This window comes from Polypterus senegalus, chromosome 1 (assembly GCF_016835505.1).
Source record: "Polypterus senegalus isolate Bchr_013 chromosome 1, ASM1683550v1, whole genome shotgun sequence".
NCBI lineage: Eukaryota > Metazoa > Chordata > Cladistia > Polypteriformes > Polypteridae > Polypterus > Polypterus senegalus.
Genome location: NC_053154.1, coordinates 247,610,040 through 247,634,741, shown reverse-complemented (window position 1 = coordinate 247,634,741; position 24,702 = coordinate 247,610,040). Strand labels below are relative to the sequence as shown.

General features: G+C 37.2%; 1 protein-coding gene across 1 annotated transcript in view; it reads left to right on the top strand.

Annotated features, from left to right (window-relative positions):
- The window catches only part of bicc1b (BicC family RNA binding protein 1b), a 394,885-nt gene that overhangs the window by 122,906 nt on the left and 247,277 nt on the right, over positions 1–24,702 (top strand). Inside the window, exon 2 of the mRNA XM_039771563.1 lies at positions 11,898–11,944. Coding sequence (XP_039627497.1) covers positions 11,898–11,944 — 47 coding nt within the window. The remainder of the gene's footprint in view (positions 1–11,897; positions 11,945–24,702) is intronic.

Here is a 24,702-nt window from a genome sequence, read left to right as displayed (position 1 = left end):
AACTGATGCGAGATTGGAGAAAGCTAGGGAAGGACATTTGGGTTCGGTGGTGGTGGTGAAGTGTCGCATTTTTGAACAGGCATATAAGTTGGGGTCTGATTTTGTGATCGATTTTTTTTTTTGGGTTTCAAGACCCGACTTATACGTGAGTATATACAGTATTTCCCTGTTGTGTATGTCTTCAGTTCACATTCTGTCTAGTCAAAATGATATTTTATTTGTAATGTAACCAGAAAATGAGAACCACTAATAAAACTATATCATTCAGGTAGATCAGTGCTATGTGAGCAAAAATGCTCCAGTCTCATCCTCAGTCCTGTAAACTATTGTTGCTTAGTGTTTTTGTTGTGCCAACTATCTCATTGTCCTACCACTTCATAGGGAATTCTGGGAAGTACTTATTCTAATAATAGTGGAGAGAGTTTTATAAATCTTTTGTCAAAAAGTCATTGCCCTAAAACAAATTCAGTAGCCCCCCAAAATGTCTAGGCCTAACAGCAATTCACCTATTAGGTATACTCTTTTAAAGGCTTTCATCTGAACAAATAATTGAGTCTTCTGTCGTAAATACATGTATTTTATTTAATCATGATTTAAAAGTTCTTCAGCTACATGTTTACTGCAGTATGAAGTATATAGTACTAGGCAAGTCACCACTGATGAACAATAAAGCATTTATTATACTCTGTTTCTGTATTGGTGACATTTATGAACATCAGACGAGAACAGGCTATTCAGCTCAACATAGCTCGCCAGTCCTATCCACTTATTTCTAAGTCGAGTTTTGAAAGTCCCTAAAGTCTTGCTGTCTACTACACTACTTGGTAGCTTATTCCAAGTGTCTTATCGTTCTTTGTGTAATGAAAAACTTGCATAAATGTTTCTGTAAAATTTACCCTTAACAAGTTTCCAACTGTGTCCACGTGTTCGTGATGAACTCATTTTAAAATAACAGTCTCAATACACTGTACTAATTCCCTTCATAATTTTAAACGCCAGTCATGTCACCTCTTAATCTTTTGCTTAAACCGTATAGGCTCAGCTCTTTTAATCTTGACTCATAATTCAACCCTGTAGCCCTGGAATCCGCCTAGTCACTCTTCTCTGGACCTTTTCTAGTGCTGCTATGTCCTGACTTCCTATATGTAATACTTTACATTTACTGACATTAAATTTTATCTGCCACAAATCTGCCCAAGCCTGTATGCTATCCAAGTCCTCCTGTAGTGATATAACGTATTCCAAATTATCTGCTAATCCGCCTATCTTGGTATCATCTGCAAACTCAACTAGCTTGTTACTTATATTCCTGTGTAATCATTTTTATATATATATATATATATATATATATATATATATACACATATACACATATACAGTGGTGTGAAAAACTATTTGCCCCCTTCCTGATTTCTTATTCTTTTGCATGTTTGTCACACAAAATGTTTCTGATCATCAAACACATTTAACCATTAGTCAAATATAACACAAGTAAACACAAAATGCAGTTTTTAAATGATGGTTTTTATTATTTAGGGAGAAAAAAAATCCAAACCTACATGGCCCTGTGTGGAAAAGTAATTGCCCCCTTGTTTAAAAATAACCTAACTGTGGTGTATCACACCTGAGTTCAATTTCGTAGCCACCCACAGGCCTGATTACTGCCACACCTGTTTCAATCAAGAAATCACTTAAATAGGAGCTGCCTGACACAGAGAAGTAGACCAAAAGCACCTCAAAAGCTAGACATCATGCCAAGATCCAAAGAAATTCAGGAACAAATGAGAACAGAAGTAAATGAGATCTATCAGTCTGGTTAAGGTTATAAAGCCATTTCTAAAGCTTTGGGACTCCAGCGAACCACAGTGAGAGCCATTATCCACAAATGGCAAAAACATGGAACAGTGGTGAACCTTCCCAGGAGTGGCCGGCCGACCAAAATTACCCCAAGAGCGCAGAGCGACTCATCCGAGAGGTCACAAAAGACCCCAGGACAACGTCTAAAGAACTGCAGGCCTCACTTGCTTCAATTAAGGTCAGTGTTCACGACTCCACCATAAGAAAGAGACTGGGCAAAAACGGCCTGCATGGCAGATTTCCAAGACGCAATCCACTGTTAAGCAAAGAGAACATTAGGGCTCGTCTCAATTTTGCTAAGAAACATCTCAATGATTGCCAAGACTTTTGGGAAAATACCAAAACCTACCTGACTGATGAGACAAAAGTTGAACTTTTTGGAAGGCAAATGTCCCGTTACATCTGGCGTAAAAGGAACACAGCATTTCAGAAAAAGAACATCATACCAACAGTAAAATATGGTGGTGGTAGTGTGATGGTCTGGGGTTGTTTTGCTGCTTCAGGACCTGGAAGGCTTGCTGTGATAGATGGAATCATGAATTCTACTGTCTACCAAAAAATCCTGAAGTAGAATGTCCGGCCATCTGTTCGTCAACTCAAGCTGAAGCGATCTTGGGTGCTGCAACAGGACAATGACCCAAAACACACCAGCAAATCCACGTTTGAATGGCTGAAGAAAAACAAAATGAAGACTTTGGAGTGGCCTAGTCAAAGTCCTGACCTGAATCCAATTGAGATGCTATGGCATGACCTTAAAAAGGCGGTTCATGCTAGAAAACCCTCAAATAAAGCTGAATTACAACAATTCTGCAAAGATGAGTGGGCCAAAATTCCTCTAGAGCTGTAAAAGACTCATTGCAAGTTATCGCAAACGCTTGATTACAGTTATTGCTGCTAAGGGTGGCCCAACCAGTTATTAGGTTCAGGGGGCAATTACTTTTTCACACAGGGCCATGTAGGTTTGGATCTTTTTTCTCCCTAAATAATAAAAACCATCATTTAAAAACTGCATTTTGTGTTTACTTGTGCTATATTTGACTAATTGTTAAATGTGTTTGATGATCAGAAACATTTTGTGTGACAAACATGCAAAAGAATAAGAAATCAGGAAGGGGGCAAATGGTTTTTCACACCACTGTATATATATATATATATATATATATATATATATATATATATATATATATATATATATATATATATATATATATATATATATATATATAAATATATATATTAAAAATAGCAGTGGCCCTAGCACTGACCCCTGTGGAAAACCACTCTTAACACTGGCCAGTTCTCAAGACGTTCCTTGCACCATCACCTTCTGCTTCCTGTGTCTGAGCAAATTCTGCACCCATGTAAAAACATCTCCCTGAACTCCCACTTCTTTTAGTTTGAGTTTAGTATTATGTTAAAGAAGCAAAATGTTTTGAGGTCAGTTTTGTTCTCAATTTCTATGAATGTTAGTTACATGCCTCCCCCAACCCAGTGCTTTTGGTTTATCATTTTATTGTACCTATTTTCTTTTTCAGGTTACTTGAAAGTTGAATTGATTTTATAAAGATTACAGCTAGAAAGTTTCAAAGCTGTAGTGGTGACATCAAAGAAATATCTTATTTTTCCTGAGGATCCACGTGCAAATAGACATCCAACTCCATCATTTTTGAAGTGCAAAGCTTATTAAGTAAGAGTTATGTGCCAACAATGACAGAAGAAAATAGTAGAGAAAGAGCAACATTCTTAAAATGCTGAAAGAATGATCACAGTACACAATCTAGACACCTAAAGAAGTTGCCGTAGCATGAGCAAAGCTACTGTAGGTGTTTGGCAAAAGTGACTCGCATAAGAGACAGAAACCATGAAACTGTTCATGAACAGCTCATCAAAGTAATGAAATAAATGAAGGGATGCACCTTTTATTATATTTTCATTGTATTTTATTAAGTGCGTTATTTACCATGGTCCATCGTGCAAGAAAGAATCTTAACTGCACTTTGTACATGTGTCGACTAGTATAGTTAAGTAAAAAGAAGTGTTTATTTTTTTTTTTTGAAGAAAAATTTCAAGAATTAAAAAAAAAAAACTTCCGCTGCCATGGTTTTGCATATACTTGCAGCTTTTGTAATGGAGTTCAATTCAGAGTTCTGTGTTCAAATTTAATTAATTCTATTTCCAATCATCTATAAACATAATTTGCTATAATATGATTTCAGTTGAAACCAGTCCTAAATAACATAAGCCATTCCTATAGGAGTTCCTTTTAGTTTTCTCAATAATCGTTATCCACAAGGAAATAACTTAAGAGTCTGTGGGATCTTATTGTTGAAGGTGATATAAGTTCATTTGAAACAAAGTACATGTTATAAATCAACATTGTAAAGACTATCATATAGAAGTAGAAGTAGTATCAAATTTTATTTCTAGGGCTGCTTAAATTTTGTAGGAAACCTGCCAAAACCACGTTGGGGAAAATGTTTTATGACCAAGATATAACTTCTGACCTTCATTATGTAAAGCTCTGTTTGGTAGTAATGTGACAGCTCATCATCAAAAGAATGTGGGTGGTTAGATATGAAAGTAAAAATTCCACTATAATCTGCACACATTACACTTACTATTATTTGCTGAAAAGCATGGTGATGACAGCATTATGCTGTGGAGGTAATTGTCATCATTGGGGCCTGGGGCATTTGTCAGGATAAAGGGGAAAATAAAGAGCTCTAAATATCAACCTGCTGTCCTATGTAAGGAAGCTTTTGGAACAATAAGGTTCTATAAGGGTAGATCAGTGATCTGGTATGGTCCAGCAAGAGCCATGTTCTCAATACTGTCTTTGGAAACATATAAAAAGAGTTTTGCACAGGAAAGTGCTTCACAGTTTGTCTGAGCTTGAACTGTTCTGCAAAGATGCGTGGATAAAGTGTGTGCCCACCTATACCTGTAAGCATTATTCCTTAGTTTCTGTGACAGGAAAAACTAAAGCAAAACCTGAAATTTAATTAACATTGAAGATGCTTCTTATAGCCACAATATGCAAAATGTGCTTTATAAGAATAAATTGAACTGAAAATGCAATTGACCATTGCCTGTTGTGTTTGGATCATTCTTGTAGAAGTTGATATTGCCTGAATAATCATGAACCAGAAACAATAACCACCCCACTAGTTACTTAAACAGTATGATATGAATAATTTACTTTTGATTTTAAGTGTATGTAGCAACAGAAATAACCACCGGAGAAAAGTAATTGCTTTTATACATTTATAAATGTAATTAGGTTGTTACTGTGTAACAATAGGGGCCTTGGGTCAAACTGAATGTTTTTTCTTTTCCTTTACAAGCTTTGAAATAATATGGGTGACACTGCATAATGCAATATGTGCTCCAGCAGGTGCAGTTAACCAAATTAAAGTTCCTATTCTGTTTTTAGGGCATTGTAATCTGGTGGGGGAGAGAAGAGGTAATCTAAGAACCTCCATGAATTTTCATAACCATGGTCGAACTGTTATGAATTCTTAGCTTTTTGGGGAAGTGTGTTAAAATCTACAGCATATATACCTAATAGGGCCATCTATAACGTGTACATTTTTTATGGAAGCCAATTTGATGGCAAAAAAAGCAAAAAAAAAAAAAATGTCGTCATGTATGTGCTTGTTGTTTCTAAAATTTTGTGTGAAGTAAACAGGGATTAGAACAGTAGGCTTAAATGTATGTGGTTGATAAGCAAGAGACGAAGAGAAATAGCAGTTTATTGCATTTTAAACACACAATGTATTTTGTTTTAACTACACCAAAACATTAAGAGCATTTATTTACTTATTTTTTTTAGGAAAGCAAGGAATGTCAAGCAAGCACCCATGAATCTGACATTTTCTAATGCATACAGCTTTCATGATTAGTGCGTATATATACAATTCGAATATACATAATTTTAGAATATTTTCATTTGATGTTCTTAAAATCACCATAATGCACAGATAACTTGAAGAACATATGGTGTGTACTGAACAGTATTAAAAACCTATTTAAGAACAGAATTACTGTGGAAGTGTTATTTAGTCTACCTTCAAAAATTATCAGTAACATAATATGCACAATTTTGGGACAAAGCTGGTGTACTTAGAAAAACTAATCTGTCAGACATAACGGTATATATTGGGAGTTAAATAAGCAACATTTTTATACAAGCAGAAAATCATTGATGATAATACCTCTCAGCTTGGATGTACATCTTGCTTTCTTTTGTTCTTCTAGATCAGAGACCTGAATTCTTTTTAATTAAAAAATACATAATATCTATACATATTTTATAGATCATATTGATGCTTTTGGGTAGACATGCACTTGATTTAAAGGAACTACTTATTAAATAAACCACCTCCTTTATCATACATTATAATCCTACATGTGTGGCTATGTTACTAACCTTTGAAATTTGTGGCTAGACTGGCAAGGACAAGGTTGTAGGACTGTGTCCATGACAGGACTGACCTAGGGAGGCTGTATGAGAAACATGTCATAATCCTGTGTATTTGTTAATGGTTAGCTACTTTAATGCATATAATAAGTTATTATTTAGGATGTCAAAGTATTAATATTATGTTTTGCTCTGAGACAAATAATTTGTTTTTTTCTTATGGAGCTTGAATGATGTTACAATTTGTAATGTAACCTTTAGTGATCATAAATGTGTTTTGTTTGATTTGTCTTCAACTTTAGAGTTGTCACCTTGTGTTAACTCTAGGCATACTCGTTTCATTAATGAATCAGTGATTAATCAGTTTGTTGATTTGTTTGAGTCATCTGATGCCGGCAGTAATGTTGATAATGTTGAATTAGCAGTTCAATGTTTTAATGACCATTGTACTGATATTTTGAATAAGCTTGCTCCTCTTAAAATCAGGCAGAATTCTGTTACCCCCTCAGTTCCTTGAGTGATTGACTCCATTCTTAATCTCAGGGGTCCCTGTCGAAAATCAGAGCACCTATGGAAGTCTACTTATCTGGAAGTTCATCGTTTGTACTTAAAGGATTTACTTGCTTCTTTTAATTCTTTGGTTAGTGATTGAGACTCACAAGCATAATCTCAAAGTGCTATTTGATGCTATTGACTATATTATTTCTCCATCTCAATCTATTACTCAGGTTTTTTCTGATAGTGACTGTAAAATTTTCTTATTTTTTATTGGCAAGGTTAGTGTTGTTTGGGCTAATATTGTTCCAGCTGTCTTAACTAGTAACTCATGTTCTGAGTTTTTTGTTTTCTCAGAAGTTTCACTTTCTGATCTTTCTGACTTGCTCAGGAAGATGAAACCTTAATCATTGTCCTACTGACCTGTTGCCAATGTCATTAATGTTAAATTCTTCGAGTTGTACATAGGTCCGTGCCTTTTGAATATCATAAATTGCTCCTTGAGATCTGGTGTGGTTCCATCGTATTTTAAACATACTATTATTCAACCGCTGTTGAAAAAATCTAATTCTGATCCCTCTATTTTGAGTAATTACAGGCCAATTTCAAAACCGCCTTTTATTGCAAAAGTTTTAGAAAAAGTGGTTGAACAGCAACTTTGTGCCTTCTTAGAGGAGCAGCGGTTCTTTGATTCTTTTCAATCTGGTTTTCGGAGGCAACATTCTACAGAAACAGCTTTTCTAAAAGTTTTAAATGATCTTTTAATTGCTGCTGATGCAGGCCGGTTCTCTGTGCTTGTACTGTTAGATCTTATTGCAGCTTTTGATACAGGGGACCATCGGATCTTATTAATAGACTAGAGCTGTTAGGTGTCTCTGGCTCTGCTTTGGACTGGTTCTCTTTTTGTCGAATAAGAGTTTCTCAGTCGGTGTAGCTGGGTTTTCATCTGACTCTGCCACAGGGTTCGGTTCTTGGGACGTGTACTTTTCTCTTTATATATTCTTCCCCTATCACAGATTCTTAAATCTTTTAAGGATATTTTGTATCATCTATATGCAGATGATGTAGAGCTTTATTTTTCATTTAATCCTAAATAAATTAATATTTGGTCACATTGGTTGATTGTCTCAGGTTAACGACTGGCTCAGTAGTAATTACCTGCAGTTGAATTTAGGAAAGTCTGAGGTACTAATTGTTGCTTCTCCTGTTCTTCATTCTGAGATTAGTTTAAAATTATCTTCTGTCTCTCCTGTTGTTAAGTTGAGTCTATGTAACCTTGGGGTTATTTTTGACCAGTCCCTGACACTTGATGATTAAGAGTTGTGTTCCACAGGTATCAGTGCTAGGGCCGCTGCTATTTTTAATATATATAAATGATTTAGATAGGAATATAAGTAACAAGGTGGTTAGGTTTGCAGATGATACCAAGATAGGTGGATTAACAGATATTTTGGAATCCGTTATATCATTACAGAAGGATTTGGATAGCATACATGCTTGGGCAGATTTGTGGCAGATGAAATTTAATGTCAGTAAATGTAAAGTATTACACATAGGAAGTAAAAATGTTAGGTTTGAACACACAATGGGTGGTTGGAAAATGGAGAGTACACCTTATGAGAAGGATTTAGGAGTCCTAGACTCTACGCTATCAACTTCCCGACAGTGTTCAAAAGCTATTAAGAAGGCTAACAGAATGTTAGGTTATATAGCACGATGTGTGGAGTACAAGTCCAAGGAGGTTATGCTCAACCTTTATAGTGCACTGGTGAGGCCTCATCTTGAGTACTGTGTGCAGTTTCGATTTCCAGGCTACAAAAAGGACATAGCAGCGCTAGAAAAGGTCCAGAGAAGAGCGACTAGGCTGATTCCAGGGCTACAGGGGTTGAATTATTAGGAAAGATTAAAAGAGCTGAGCCTATAGCGTTTAAATAAAAGAAGATTAAGAGGTGACATGATTGAAGTGTTTAAAATTATGAAGGGAATTAGTAGTGTATTGAGACTGTTGTTTTAAAACAAGTTCATCAAGAACACGTGGACACGGTTGGAAACGTGTTAAGGTTAAATTTCGCACAAACATTAGGAAGTTTTTCTTTACACAAAGAACAATAAACACTTGGAATAAGCTACCAAGTAGTGTGGTAGACAGTAAGACGTTAGGGACTTTCAAAACTCGACTTAATGTTTTCTTGGTGGAAATAAGTGGGTAGGACTGGCGAGCTTTGTTGGGCTGAATGGCCTGTTCTTGTCTAGAGTGTTCTAATGTTCTAATGTAAGATCAGTCAGCCGCTCATGTTTCTTTCATTTAAGAAATCTTTCAAAACTAAGAAATGCTGTTTCAAAATCAGATTTGGAAATGCTTGTTCATTCTTTTATTTCATCATGGCTTGATTACTGTAATGCTCTCTTTATGGGTTTGAGCAAGTTCTCTCACTCACGTCTTCAGTTAGTTCAAAATGCAGCTGCCAGGCTCCTAACTCCCGGAGTGATCATATCATTCCCATTTTCCACACACTGCCCTGGCTCCCAATGTTTTATAGACTTCATTTTAAAGTTTTGGTACTTGCTTTCAGAGCTTTGTATGGACAAGCTGCTGAGTACCTAACCTGCCTGCTCCAATGCTATACAGCTTGTCAGGCTGTTAGATCTGGGCAACAGTCCCTTCTAGTTGTCCCAAGCACTTGGCTAAAAACTCGTGGGGATTGTGCCTTTCAGTCTGTAGCACTAATACTATGGAATAGCCTGCCTTGTGGTCTGCGTGGAGCCGAGTCTGTTGATTCTTTTAAAAAACTAAAAATATTTCTTTCTAACCAAGCTCAGTGCTGAATAGTTCCAGTTTGTTTATTATTTTTATTGGTTTTGTTTGTTTTGTTTTAACTGTTGTATTTGTACTGTATTTGCTGTTCTGTGCTCTGTGACCTTTTGTCTGTGAAGGGCGCTATATAAATATACTACTACTCTGTTTTAAACATTGCTCATAGTTTAGGTGCTATTAGGTGGTGGTTTATTCAGGTTATTGCACTGTATAAGCACATTTTTAATATAATGTGATTTAACAATTTTTGTAGGAAGACAAACCAACATTACATATTAAAGGATTTTTAAGTGTATACCCAATAGCTTACTCTAGTTTCTACAGATCTGTAATTTTGAAAATTGTGTGATGCATTATCAAAAGTATGTAAAGAATAATGGGATAAGTCCAGCATAATTCTAGAGAATGAATGATTCGGTAACCTGCAGTCACTAAAATAGACTGTTCTCTGCATTACTGTGTAAGAAAGAAAATCTGGTAATTCTGAAAACCATTTGACAAGGTCTTTAGTTATGGGGGCCAGATCTTTTCCTTGGAAGTAGCATCAGTTGAGCTTTAAATGACTTAATAATGCCCTGTTTATTAATTCAGAAAATAACCAAGTATGACGTGACTAGTGTAGATCTTCTATAGAACAGTAGAATTTGTTTATTCTAGCCATTAAATCTATTTGTGATTAATATTACGGCACTACCTCTTCCAACTAAATACTGTAATTCTGGTGGTGTTTTGAATTATACTTATTTTGAAGTCTTGTTGCCAACATCCATTTAGTTGTCTACTAATATTTGTCACACCCATTTATTGCAATTTAATAGTGTTAGTGCCATTTAACCTTAAACAATGCTTTAAGGCACTGGGAAGAAATTGGAATCGGAGCAGGAAATTCCAGATACAGTACAAAGTAAGGGATTAAAGGCTTTACACAAGTGATATCTTAGTCTGTATTCATGTCTAGGACCCAATAAATAGCATAACTAGTGATTACTTTTGTGTTTTGAGTGTAAAGAAAAATTTTCCCCTGTTTTTATATGCTTAAAATCAAATGTAAATATTTCTGTGTTAAAATTTGCTATTGGGGCTTTTTCTGTGTGTATTGGTGAAGAATTAATTGTGGTAAAGGTTGCCCAGAGCGAACTTATTTTTACTTTTCCTACATATGCCACATGTACTGCTGTATACAAGGCAAATGTTATGATGGGATCAGAATTTCAGCTTCCAGTTTTCATTTTATTTATATGTTTTAGGCACCACTGAACAAGATATGCGAATTGGAGTAATATGCATCAGGATGCAAATGAAACAACACAGTTAAAGAAGTTCAGATTTTATTGCCATGTCTATTCAGAACAATAAAACTTTTTACTGCATTTCTCCCATGTACTAGATGCAATAGTACAGTGCAGGCAATAGTGAGTACATACTGTACATGTATGGTAAAGTGAACACTACACACTAAAAGCAATAGCAGGCAATGTATACCAGAAATATTTGCTCTGTTGTCAGTAGGAGTGGTGCAAGTGCCTGTAGTCCTGTTTCATTTGCTGGGACAGAGAAGGAAGTAAAGTGACAGGGCCAGAGAGAAGAGGTCTTTGATTATACTGTTGTTCTTTCTAAGGTATTGTTTCTTATGCATTTTGTAAACGTAAGGGAGCTTTTTTTTATTTTGGTGATATTGTGAGCTTACCTCACTATTCTTTGTAGTGCTTTGCATTGTAGAGCTGAATAGGTACACTAATTTGTAAAGCAGCCAGTAGTCATAGAATCCACTGAGCACCTGTCAGAGCTGGTGAGCATACATGGAGACAACCAAGCTTTCCTAAGATGTTCGTGTGCCTTCTTTACAATAACTGAGATGTGTCTGCCTTCTACTTTCTGAGTGCCCAGCTGTTTGTTTTTTTATATAAAGGAAACTAATGTCTTGACACCACTATGTAAGAAAATGGATATCTGTAAGCTTTTTTGTCATTGTTAATTATTGGGTTTATGACGGTAGTGTAATTGAAAAAATTAATGACAAAGTTAGAGCTGTGTTAGCTCCACATTGCAATAGCAGTACTGTATGTATCTTAAAGAAAACCTCTGTCTGGCAAACTTGTATGTTTTGAGAGGTGCTGGGTATTTCATGCCTCCCATACTGCCCATCAGAATGTTATCTGGAAACTGAAATTGCACAAATTTTAAGGAAAGAGCTAATGTTTGATGTATGTGTTTTAATCCATTTATAAAACCTACTGTTGAGCACATCTTTGCTTGGTTAATATGTACACATGTCATTTAATTGATTAAATTTGTTTCCCCCCCCCACAGCTGCTTCAGAAGGGAAAAACAATGGAGGCGAGGATTTCTTTCAGAAGGTAATGTGATTTTTTTTTTTTAAATGTCTTTTCAGTTCTATATGTTTCTAACTTTTAGAAAGAATGTCAGTACAGAGACGTTTATATGAACTTATTCACTTAGCTTTATATCACCTTTGATTTAACACCAGCTGTTTTTCCATTACAAGCAAAATACTATAGGACATGCTACTTTTAACTTATTTTTCTTTTTTGTTTGTACTTGGGATGGACGATTTCCAGCTTCATTTATTGAAATATCAATACATGTACTCTAAGGTTAATTTCACTTTTTGAAGATTGATTTCCTCATCATTACATCCCAGAGGTAAAACAATATTGTGAGAGCAAAAAAAATCCCATCCATATCCTTTTAATTTTGGATAATGCACATGGGTACCCAGCTGCTCTGCAAAACCACCATCCAAATGATAAAATTATTTTTTTAGCCCCAAATACAGCCTCACTCTTTCAGCCTGTGGATGAAGGTGTTCTTGCAACTTTTATGGCATATTATTTACAGGAAATGTTTGAAACTCTCTTTAAAGCCATGGATACAGAAGGAGGTACCTATTCTTAAAGAATTTTAGAAAAACTTCATTGTTTTAGATGCCATCAACCATGAAGCATGCATGGAATAGAATTTTGAAGAAAACTATGAGCAGCGTTTGGCAAAAACTTTGTCCCCTTGATTGCTGATTTTGAAGGGGTTGAACAACCTGAGGATATCACATAGCATGAAACTGAAGAAATTGTCCAAATTGGTGAAAAGTTAAATGTTGAAGCTTCTGCATGTCACATAAAAGATCTGCTTGAAGCCCTCATTGACCAGCTTACTACTGAAGAGTTACTCGAAATGGTAGCTTGTGAAAACTTTAAGGAAGAGGAAGATGAAGTTCCCACACCCAACTTGACATTCAAAGAAGTCGAAGAGGCTTTTGAACACATTGAAGATCCAATTGATTAGCTAAATGCAAAAATAAAGGCAGATTTGAAAAATTATTGTGCTTGTTATCAGCAAATTTATGAAGAGAAAAAAAGCAGTTTGGCAAACGGACAACTCTGGAAGCATTCCTGAAGAAAAAAAAAAACACCCAATCTGCTGAAAATCAAAGTGACCAAAATTGAATGTTATAGTTCTAGCAAAGAAGTGTTTGTTTTACTATCAAGGGGTTTTTTATTATTTAAATATGAATTTAGTTTTTATGAAATGTCAATTCTGATAATACGTGTGTTTCCTTTTATTAATTTGACAAAACATTAGGATAAAATTTTTTGGTTGGAACCAAAGTCTTCATTTTTATAATATTTATGTAGGAAAATACTTCCCGCTTTAGTGGTAGTTCTAAATTAACGAGTTCAGCTAATTTGGAATGAATTAGCTCATAAAGTCGAGAACTACCTGTACTTCTTGATATTCCCTGCTCTGTGTCCCAGTGAATACAAATTATCATCAATACAATAATAATCCAGTTTCCCTTCATTCAATCAGAATATAGAAACAATTTAAGGGAAGCACTTTTAAGACAGATAAGCTCTTATCTGTTGCTCCTGTGCATGAGCATCACTTTTCTACCCTCTCAAACATACACAATATTTAATGCTTGGAAAGTCTGTGGCATTAAAACATTTAGAGACTTGTACATCAGCAATGTTTTTGCATCGTACAAGCATTTAAGCTTCAAATATAACTCCACATCTACACAACTTTTCCACTACTACTACAAAAACCTTTGCCTATTAGATATTCTTGTTGTCACAATCACTCTTAACCCATTAACAGCTGTGTTTGGTATACTCCCAGAAGGGATTAAAGTAGAGAAGGACAAACAAAAATCATAATTGCCTTTATCTGACTAATGGCATTTAGACTTATCTTGCTCATTTGGAAGAATCCCATCCCATTTACCTTTAAGGCAGTGGTAAGTGATGTCCTATACTATGTGAAATTGGAAAAAATCAAATTCTCAGTCAGAGGATCTGTTCAAACGTTTTTCTAAACTATGGCAGGATCTAATCAATAACATTTTAGAATAAGCTTCTATATTGGGGAAAAGGGTACTCTTCCTTTCTTGTTGCTTCAAAGATTTGTTTTGTTGGCTGGCTCTCCTCTCTTTCTTTCTTTTTAGTGGGAGTTGAATTTTGGTTCTGTTAAGTTTGATTTGAATGTATGGATTATTATTTGCTTTTAATTAAAATTAATAATGGATTAGTGCTGGGCGGTATACCAGTTCATACCAAAAAATGTTTTTTATTTTTATGATATAATTTTTTCTTATACCGCAACACCGGTTTTAAAAGCCTAAACAACTTTCGGAACATGGCACAGCGGGAAACTGTTTAAGGGGGGACCTTTTTCACTGCTACACCACTAATCACGCATGCAACGGAGTACATGTGTTAGTGGAGGTATTGAGCGGTGAAAATGGACAGAGAACATTCCGAAACTGAAGCTGTAGCAGATGATAAAGTTGAACATGATGAAACAGAAGAACTTTTGCCGAAAAAAGGAGCTGCATCTGTTGTCTGGAGATACTTTGGTTTTAAAAGGTCGGATGTGGACCATTATGTTCAAACGTGTGAATACTGTTTCTATACTACTGGATAATACTGCAAGCCAAGTTGTACTTGTTTTATTTTTTGTCAATACTGTATAACGTACCTGGGTAATGTGTAATACTGTAACGACATGTTGACTTTATTCTCGACATTTCCACTTTAATCTTGACACTTATGATGAGAATAAAGTCGACATGCTGACTTTATTCTCGTAATTTGTTATTAAAGTAGAACATCGTAAACTAAACTTCATCTTAAAATGAATATTTAATTTACTAGATTTTTTCAAACCCCATCATAAGTTATATAGCACATTAAATACTTTGTGTTAACTGTTGCCCGAGCCATGGTAATCACTAGGTGCTTCTTAAACTGACTTCCTCTTGCACTAATTGGAGGCGCAGGCAGCGCTTGCCAGACACAATATATTAATTTCATGATATTCCTGCTCCCTGAGCATTTAGAATGCTAAGATAAATACTTGATATAATTTTCATGATGAAATGCAATAAAGCATGTATTAATCGTGGGGGCACGGTGGCGTGGAGGATGCACTGCTGCCTCGCAGCAAGGGGGTCCCGGGTGATTCCCTGCCTTGAATTTTCTGGTGGGTTTAATCGGCGTGCTTCAGTTTCCTTTCAAAGTCATGTAGGATGTAGGGCTGGGCGATTTTGCCTAATAAAAAAAAAATTCGATTTTTAAAGAAAAATTCGAGTTTCGATTCGATTTTCGATTTTTTTTCCAATGCACTTAAAAAATGGCTGCAGACATCAGATATAGTGTCAAAAGTGCAACTTTATTGCTATGATTGTCCTCAAGAGTTAAAATGCGTCGAATCCCAAAACAAAAAGTAAATGAGGCTCTGTCATTCAACAATTTCAAGCTTTAACCCAGGTTTAAGCAAAAGTGCAACAGCTTCACAGTAGCTTAAATTTTCTGTTCAAGAAATCAGATAATTACAAATGTTGTAACATATAACATTACAATTAAAAAAAATAAACTCTTCTCAGTATAGTGTAAATATAAAAAATGAAACATGCCTGTGGCAGACATATAGCCTGCTGAAAGAATGAACAAATGTAAACTTTTATCTATAACAACAAAACACGTGCTTGTTAGATCTTTGAAACATTGTGCATGCTCATTCTAAACATTTTTTGCAGGAAAGATGAGCCTGTCCACAACCTCTGGCTTAAGGCAGGCCGGTTGCAGGTAACTATTCCCCCACCCACACTAAATACCCTCTCTGAGGGGGCACTAGTGGCTGGAATAGAAAGATATTTTTTAACCAGTAAGCTTAGCCTTGGAAAGTTGGGCTGATGCAGCTTCCACCATTCAAGAGGATCTGTGTCTGGCTCTATGTCTGGAATAAGGAAATACGTTGCAAGCTCAGTCTCAATATTTGTTTTCTCAGATTGTGGGTGTGGCGTGGTGGATGGTGCACTGTTTTTAAAGAAGGCACCCAGAGTCATTTTCTTTTTTGGTGGGGTGTTCTTTTGAACAGCTGAGGGACCAGCTTCCTCTGTGGTAGAGTTGCAGAGAGCAGAGATCTCAGACACCGCTCTTTTTTTTGACAACTTCCAGTTTGCTTGCATCAATGTAGGTTGTACGGAACCTCGGGTCTAAAAGTGTGGCCATGTCCAAAAGTTACTCTTTCTCCAAATCACAGTATTTACTTTCGAGGTAACGCATGATTGTTTTTGTTATCTCCAAATCTTCCTCCTCTGGTAGGAGGAGACTTGTTTTAAACAAATGCAGCACTGGTTTGATGCATGACACACTGACATATGATTCCCCTGACAGTGCATCAGTGAAGTCCTAGAGAGGTTTTACTGCTTTGTTGGTGGCTTCTAATACTTCCAAATCTTGCCACGTGGGAACAAGATGACGCGCTTTCTTGTCCGCACCCAGGACACGAGTTATTGCCTTCTCTTGCTCAAGAAAGCGCTCAATCATCTTTTGACGAGACCCCCAACGTGTTGGGGATTCTGAGATCAAAAGATGCTGGGGAAGTCCAAGCTCAGCCTGCACCTCTGTCATGTCTCGCCTTTTTTCCAGCTGTAGGAGAAGGCTGATACAGCTTTTTTGCAGACCCCTATGGCCCGATCGATCCTTGGATCCTTCACACCATTCTCTGTAATAAATGTGAAAAGATATTTAGTATATTTTTTGTCACTCCAAGCTTAAACTATATATTTGATTATGTGAGTTTTCAAAATTGTTTTGTACTTTTATCACAATTTTAATAGCTGTAACACAGTTTAATACATAATGTATAATGAATGCAGATTAAGGAAAAGTCAGGTTTATTTATGTAACCCAGTCTATGTGTGTAAACCAGTTGAAATATATACCATGTTCTGGTTATTAAATTATAAGCAAACAGTACTTTACAATGTGCGAGTATGTGCACCTATTTATTCTTACACCAACTCTTACCTATAGCGTTGTGGAGTCTGTGGCCAAAACACTGCAAGCTGGGCCAGTTGTTGTCCTTAAGGGCTTTTATGATGTTGGTGCCACTATCAGTTGTCATGCAGACGAGTCGTTCCTCCGAAAGTCCCCAGGAGCTGAGAGCATCTTTTAAGCCATGGGCAATTATGTCACCAGTGTGGTTGTCGGGGAAATACGCTGTCTGAAGGCAGAAGCTGCGCAGAGTCCAACTAGTGTTGATGTAGTGAACCGTCAGACTCAGATATGGCTGCATCGTCCGGCTGGACCACAGGTCCATTGTGGCTGAGTAAAACTGCATCTTTTCCAGCTCACTGCGGATCTTTTCCTGAGTTGTATTGTACAGGTGAGGCAGCGCTACATCGGTGAAATACTTGCGACTGGGGACAAGGTACCTCGCATCTAATACTTTCAGCATGTGATTAAAGCCTCGCTTTTCGACAGAATAACTTGGCAGCATGTCTGTGGCAATATAAAATGTGATCGCCTCTGTAATCGCTTTCCATCGCGCTCCGTTCTTATCATAAGGTACACAGTTTGTAAAGCTCTCTGGAAGTGTAGTTTGCTTTTTAGCAGGTGTGCTAGAGGAGCCGTTTTACGCTACGGAGTCGGCTGCACTTCTCCCATTCTTCGGGATGTTTATTCCTCAGGTGCTGGAAAAGATTTGTTGTACTGCTGCTTCCAATAGCAACAGCCTTGAAACATATTTTGCAGCAAGGCTTCTTCTGTGTTTCGTCTGCTGCATCAAAACCAAACCAGTTCCAAATTACGGAATTACCTGTGCCTTTCTTTGGAAGTAGTTCTCTGCTACACGCTGCCATGTTGTTTTGACTGTGTTAGGCGGGGCGGGGGCTGGCTCATATCGCTACGGTAACCAACAAGGACGAAACGCGGAAAAGTCCGAAAAAACTATTGTGGCAAAAAACTCGAGTTTGCAAAATAAAAATCGCTTTAAACTACAAAATCGATAAATCGATGAAATCGATTTTTTGCCCAGCCCTAGTAGGATGTGGGGTTTTGTTATGCTATATTGACCCTGCTAATATATGTGTTCCTAGTATTCACCCTGCGATGTGCTGGCGCCTTCAGGATTTGCTCCTGCCTCACACACAATGCTTGCTGGGATTGGAGCAATCCTGAATAGATGGCATATTTAAACATGTATAATGAAAATTTTTTTTTTAAGTTCCGAACACTCTGTGGTCTAAGTTTATAGCTATTTTTAATTTCACAAAGACGTTTTATCGTGTGGTGATTGGTTATGAGGAGAAAGAAAAGGAAGGATAGAAACTAGGGGTTTGGTATGTCAGATAGAGATAGCATGCATGCAATAATGAAAGCCTGCTCAGAAGAACACCAATTTATGTCTGTGTTCGTGTCTCCAACCACCAGATCATGAACCCAACATTTACACAATATTTAAGATAAACCTGTGTGATACCCATTCATACACCCAGTTTCCTGAAGCCTAGTCACACCTGCCATAAAGTTCTGTACAACGAATGTACACCTGGGGAACCCTTACGGCGAGTGAGCAGCACTACCGCCTCACTAACATGCATTCTAAATTTTTAGAGACCAGGAATATCATGAAGTGAATGTATTCTGTACGGCGATCCATGCCTGCGCCTCCTTTTAGTGCAGAGGAAGGGGGTTTGAGAAAATCTAGTAAATTAAACATTGATTTTAGGAAGAAGTTTAGGACATTCTACTTTAATGACAAAATAAACAGAATAAAGTGGAAATGTTGACTTTAATCTCTACATAAGCATCAAGATTAAAGTGGAAATGTCGAGAATAAAGTCAACATGTCGACTTTTTTTTTTTTTATTTTCGACGTATAGTCATTTTTTTTCTTCACTGTGGCCCTAATACGCTTCCGTAGGGCTATACCACAAATAGTATTATAAATGCAAGTTGCAGTTTTATTATTTACGTATATAGCTTAGCTTGAAGCAAGGTCCATATTAGTGCAATTTGCCTTAATGATGGTTCAGTTGGTAAAGATGTTTCACCAAGTTGCACTTGTTTTATTTTATATTTATTGGGTGAATACTGTGTAATGCACCTAGTTTTGAAGTCTTGAAGTAATAGTATTATTACTGGAAGTTGCACTATTTATTTTATTGCTATTATTTATTAATTTAAATATTATGCAGTTTAATGATGGGAAAGTTGTTTAAAAATTCACTTTACCTTGTCAGTGGTCTGAGATTGCTAACATTAACAGAAAATGTAGATGGATTACAAAAAATATTCACTATTTATGCCTTTTCTAAGACATGTTCAGTGCAATACAACTTTTGACAAGCACCTCTGAATGTTTTACTAAGTCCAAATGGCTCTTTGGATGGTTGAAAATATGTTGTAAAAATTTTAGCTTAAGTTGTTTGCAAAATTTGTTCAATAAAAAGGTTCTGTATTTTGACTGTCATGCAATGTAATTCCTTCTCTTCATTAGTGCCACACCCCTGAAAACTATCACTTTATGGGGCCATGCAAACTTGTATTAATACTTGTGTGCACATTAAAATGTTTTTTTTTTCTGCAATGTTCATGACATTGGAATAGGTTATTCTTAACCACGTTTACCACTGCAATTACTGCAGAAGACTGGCTAACATCCATTCATACATGGGAAAAAAAATACCGTCTCATACTGTGAAAAAAGTATCATTTTGAAAAATACCGTGATATAGAATTTTGGTCATACCACCAAGCACTATAATGGATTATTATTTGCTTTTAACTAAAATTAATAAAAATGCTGCAGGATATTTTTTTTTTTCTGTTAAACCAGCTTCAGACACTTATGTAAAGTAGAGTCTAATAGTGCTTGCATTTCAGAATCAGAATCACTTTTATTCACCAGCAGTTAATGTTCAGGAAATTGACTTGGTAGATTTGGAGCTGCTTATAACATAGCACAAAGCACATACAAAGAACATAAATAGTATAAGTTAAAAAAGAAAACTTTATACAAAGTTCAGAATAGTACAGTTATAAAGGAGATGTGCAAATGATGATAATCATAAAGTTTTTCCATGTGAGCCTTGAATACAATGAGGACTGATTGAGGTCATTTATGTTAGGTAGAATGCCTAGAGGGGGCTGGGCAGTTGTGTGGCCTTGGAACCCCTGTAGATTTTTTTTTCTTCAGCTTTTTTTTTTTCTGTCCTCCCTAGCCATTGGACCTTACTTTTATTCTGTTAATTAGTGTTCTCTAATTTTATTTTATTTTTTTTCTTTTCTCTCTCTCTCTCTTCATCATGTAAAGCACTTTGAGATACAACATTTGTGTGAAAATGTGCTATATAAATAAATGTTGTTCTTGATGTGCAAATGAAAGTGTGAGTGTGCAGTGTGTATTCACAGACATACATGTACTGTGCCTACACACCTGCAAGCAGTATATGACAGAACACGTGAATACGCAAAGATGACAGGCTACATTACTGGTCTGAGAGGGCTTTGGCTTTGGGAAGGAAAGCATTTACGTGTCTGTTAGTTTTAGTTTTAATTGACCTGAAGTGTTTACTGGAGGGGGGGTTTTGGAACAAGTGATGAGCAGGGAGAGAGACATCCTTGGTGATCATTTTGAAATGGTTAGTAACACAAGATGTGTACAGTTCTGCAACAGATGGAAGAACGCAGCCAATTATTTTCTCAGCAAACCTTACAACTTGCTGTAATTTATTTTTGGAGTGTGCCATTGTTGGACCAAACCAGAGAGCAATGGAGAATGTGACTACAATTTCAATTATCTATACTAATAAAAGGCAAAGCCCTCACTTACTGACTCATCACTAATTCTCCAACTTCCCGTGTAGGTAGAAGGCTGAAATTTGGCAGGCTCATTCCTTACAGCTTCCCTACAAAAGTTGAGCAGGTTTCAATTCGAAATTCTACGCGTAATGGTCATAACTGGAAGCTATTTTTCTCCATATACTGTAATGGAGTTGAGCTCGAAAGCCGTGGGGGGTGGAGTTTCGTGTGACATCATCACGCCTCCCACGTAATCATGTGAACTGACTATCAATGCAGTACGTAGAAAACCAGGAAGAGCTCCAAAAAGCGCTGAAGAAAACATGCATTACAGGGCTCGCAAAATCGCTAGCCCGACGTCCCGGGGCTATTGTGTCTTCCAGTCGGGCTACCAAAATCTATCTCAGCCCTGCCCGTCGGGCTATCATAGGAAGGAAAAATATATGGCAATGCTTTTGCATTCTTTCGCAAATGTAGCTGGGTAATTATGTCAATTACGGGCATCGATAAGCCACTGTCAATATGTGAAATATTGAAATCGCGTTTAAATTCGCTTGTTTTTACTTTCACTTTGCGATCAGCAACTGTGTATAGAAAGCGGCAGTACTGATTGGTCAGTGACAGATTAATTGCGCACCAATTCCTCTGACATCGTCTTATCACTCATTGGTTTACTATTCAAAAGTGAGAAGTGAAATCTCCCGCAGCAAGCTTTAAACATGTGATAGAGGTTGATTGCGCAGAGAATTTAAAAAATCGCTGACCGTTGTGTGTGTGTGTAAAATAGATGGATTTACGCAGGTATTTTAGTTCTGCTGAGCCAAAGAAGACAGGTCAGGGTGAAGAAGGGACAGCCAAAGAAAAGCCTACCACAAAGCGGAAAAGTTATGACAAATTAGACTATGAGGCAAAAAGAAAGCGCAGCTTTTTGGTTTCATGGACAAAAGAATTTCTGTGGCTGGAATATGACAAGCTAAATAACATAATGTTCTGCCGGGTGTGTCGTGAGTTTCCCTCATTTCTGACTCGACAAGCCTTTGTTACTGGGACCAGTAATTTTAGGAAAGACCCTATCAAAACCCATGAGAAATCTCTGCATCACAAGAAATGCATTGGTGCTCAGTCTGCAGCATCTTTCCCAGAACAAACACCAATTGCAAAACCATACTAAAAATAAACCAAGCACAACAAGAAGTCTTGAAAAAGCTGTTTAGAACAGCGTACTATGTTGCAAAGAGTGAACTACCATTGGCAAAATTTAGCAGTCTTTGCAAACTTCAAAAAGCAAATGGCCTAGATCTTGGTTCCACTTACCTCAATGACCATGCTTGCAGAGAGTTTATTGGAGCAATAGCACAAATTTCAAGAGACCAGATTGAAAAGGAAATTCAAGAAAGCAGGTTCTTATCCATTCTTGCAGATGGCAGTACAGACACTGGTATAATAGAACAGGAGTTGGTTCATGTCAGGTATGTGAGAGATAATGGTGACATATCCACATACATGATCAAATGTCAGCCAGTCAAGAGTGCAAATGCTGCAGGTATTTTAGAGGCTATTGATGAAGCAGTGAACACCATGGGTATCAGAGAAGACACATGGAAAAAGAAAGTAGTGTGCAAATTTTGATGGTGCTGCAGTGATGATGGGTGAGAAAACAGGAGTAGCTGGGAGACTGAAACAGAGGATACCCCACATCATAACAATCCACTGTGTGGCACACAAGTTAGAGCTAGCCGTGCTGGATAGCGTGAAAGGCTGTGAGTACCTGGTGAAATTTGAAGGTACACTGAAAACCATCTTTAAGATGTACTACTATTCCCCAAAGAAGCGAAGAGAACTGACAGAAATAAGTGAACTGCTAAATGAGAAACTGGCACATTTCAGTGGCCTGAAGAGCACACGGTGGCTTCCAAGCCGGCTGAGATGTCTGAAGGCTGTGGAAAAATTACACTCCCACTGTTGTTCATATGGAGAACATGGCAGGAGGAAGTGATGTCAAGTCCGAGGATGCAGCCAAAGCTAAGGGGGTGGTGCAGGAGATGAAGACTGAGAAATTTGTTCGCTTCCTGCATTTCATGTTGGACTACAGTACCATCTTATCCAAGTGCTGTACTGATTTTCAGCATGATAACCTAAACATCACACGAACAAATCAGTTAGTTGAGAGCACCACATCACGCTTACTCAGCCTAAAAACAAAACCAGGAGAATACCAGAAAACCTTGGACACAAAGTTCACAGCAGCGAGGATGGTAGCATTTGCTACTGTGGAACTCAGCTCACAAAAGTCAGCGACCTGCTAGAAGAGGTGAGGGTACAGACAAAGACACCTTTGGTGCAGAGATTCAGAAGATTATTGACAACTCAGTCAAGTATATGGACAATAGATTTAAAAATCTGCGTGAAAAGCCTCTCTCTTGTTTCAAAGTTTTGACCCTTCCACTCTTCCATACCCCAGAGAAGAGCTGGCAAATTATGGGAATGAAGAGGTGGATTATCTTGTCACACATTTTGCCAGTTTGCTAGATGAGGAAGAGAAGAGAAAATTCCACAAGAATGGATGGATCTAAAATGTGGCTTGCAGAACACCGGGGTAGCAAGGTAGTTGATTGCTTGTACAGAGATCTCCTCTCTGAGAATCCAGAACACCTCTCTCATATCTTGTTGCTGGTGAAATTAATGCTGACACTTAGTCCATCAACAGTCATCTGTGAGAGGATTTTCTTGCATGAACCGAGTGAAGACAACACATCGTACCTCTCTACACCCTGAAACACTGAATGACTGCATGCAACTCTCCATTAATGGGGAAACAGTTGAATCTTTTTGCCCTGACAAGTCAATTTGTTTCTGGATGTTTTCTGGAAAAGGTTCAAGACACCTGGATCATAAAACTCCGACAAGAACAAAGAGCAGTGAAATGGAGGCCGATGCACAGGAAGAGAAAGCTGATGGAGGAGATGCTATGCCCTCAACGTCGAGTGGCATTTTCTCATCCGTGACTTCAGTGGAAATTTCAGATTCAGAATCTGACACAGACTGATTCATGTTCTACACAGTTCTTACAAGTTCATAGAAATTTCTGTTCAATTAGAACCAAATATTTGAGTTGATGATTGTAATTTTTATACAGTTGTTGTAATTTGTGTTTTAACAATTTTTTGATTGATGTTTTATTTCCTTTACAATATTATACATTAAAAATAATCTTTTTTATTCGGGCTACTTAAATTTATTTTGGGCTACCAAAAACTGAAGAGTGCCTGCCCGAAGGGCTACCAGGGATTTTGAAATTTTGCGAGCCCTGCATTATATAATTGAGATGGCAGCGAAACAATAAGAAGCGAGCGAGTGTCATATACAACCATATTCATGAGTGCTGCTACTTCGGAAACAAAGCATGGTGTAAACCTAAAGTTTAAATTAAGTTTATAGACAGGCTGCCGCTGGCGTTTGTCATGCCCACGGGTAATGCGGGATACAAGTTTAATGAGAGGACGCAGGATATAAACGAGAATTTTGATCACTTTGTAACTAAGTTAAAATTGTAGGTGAAGGGCTGTGCTTATGCAAATTCCGAGAGACTGTGTTTGTGGGGGATTGACAGTTAAGGCGGGTGGGGGAGTCACGTAATCATCTCCCCTCCCATTCACCTCATTTCGCTGTGAGCTGAGCTCTGCAGCTAACACCGTCTTGAGGAACCAACTTTGTGACGCTGCCACCAAATACAGAAAAATCCACAAGTAAATACACACGCTGTCTCTAGAGTTTCTCCACACTGAATCCTCCAGGCACTACTTACAAAAGGTTACATTGACAATCGTGTTATGTTATTTTTAAAATGTTTCCTTTTCTTAGCACAAGCACAGCTGAGAAGCTTCGATGCATGTGCTCCATAACGCGTTAAAAAATCACGCATTTAATCACACTTTCCATTACAAACAAAGGGGAACTTCTGTCAATGCATGATTTTCTGGTACACCGATTACATTGATCAGCGC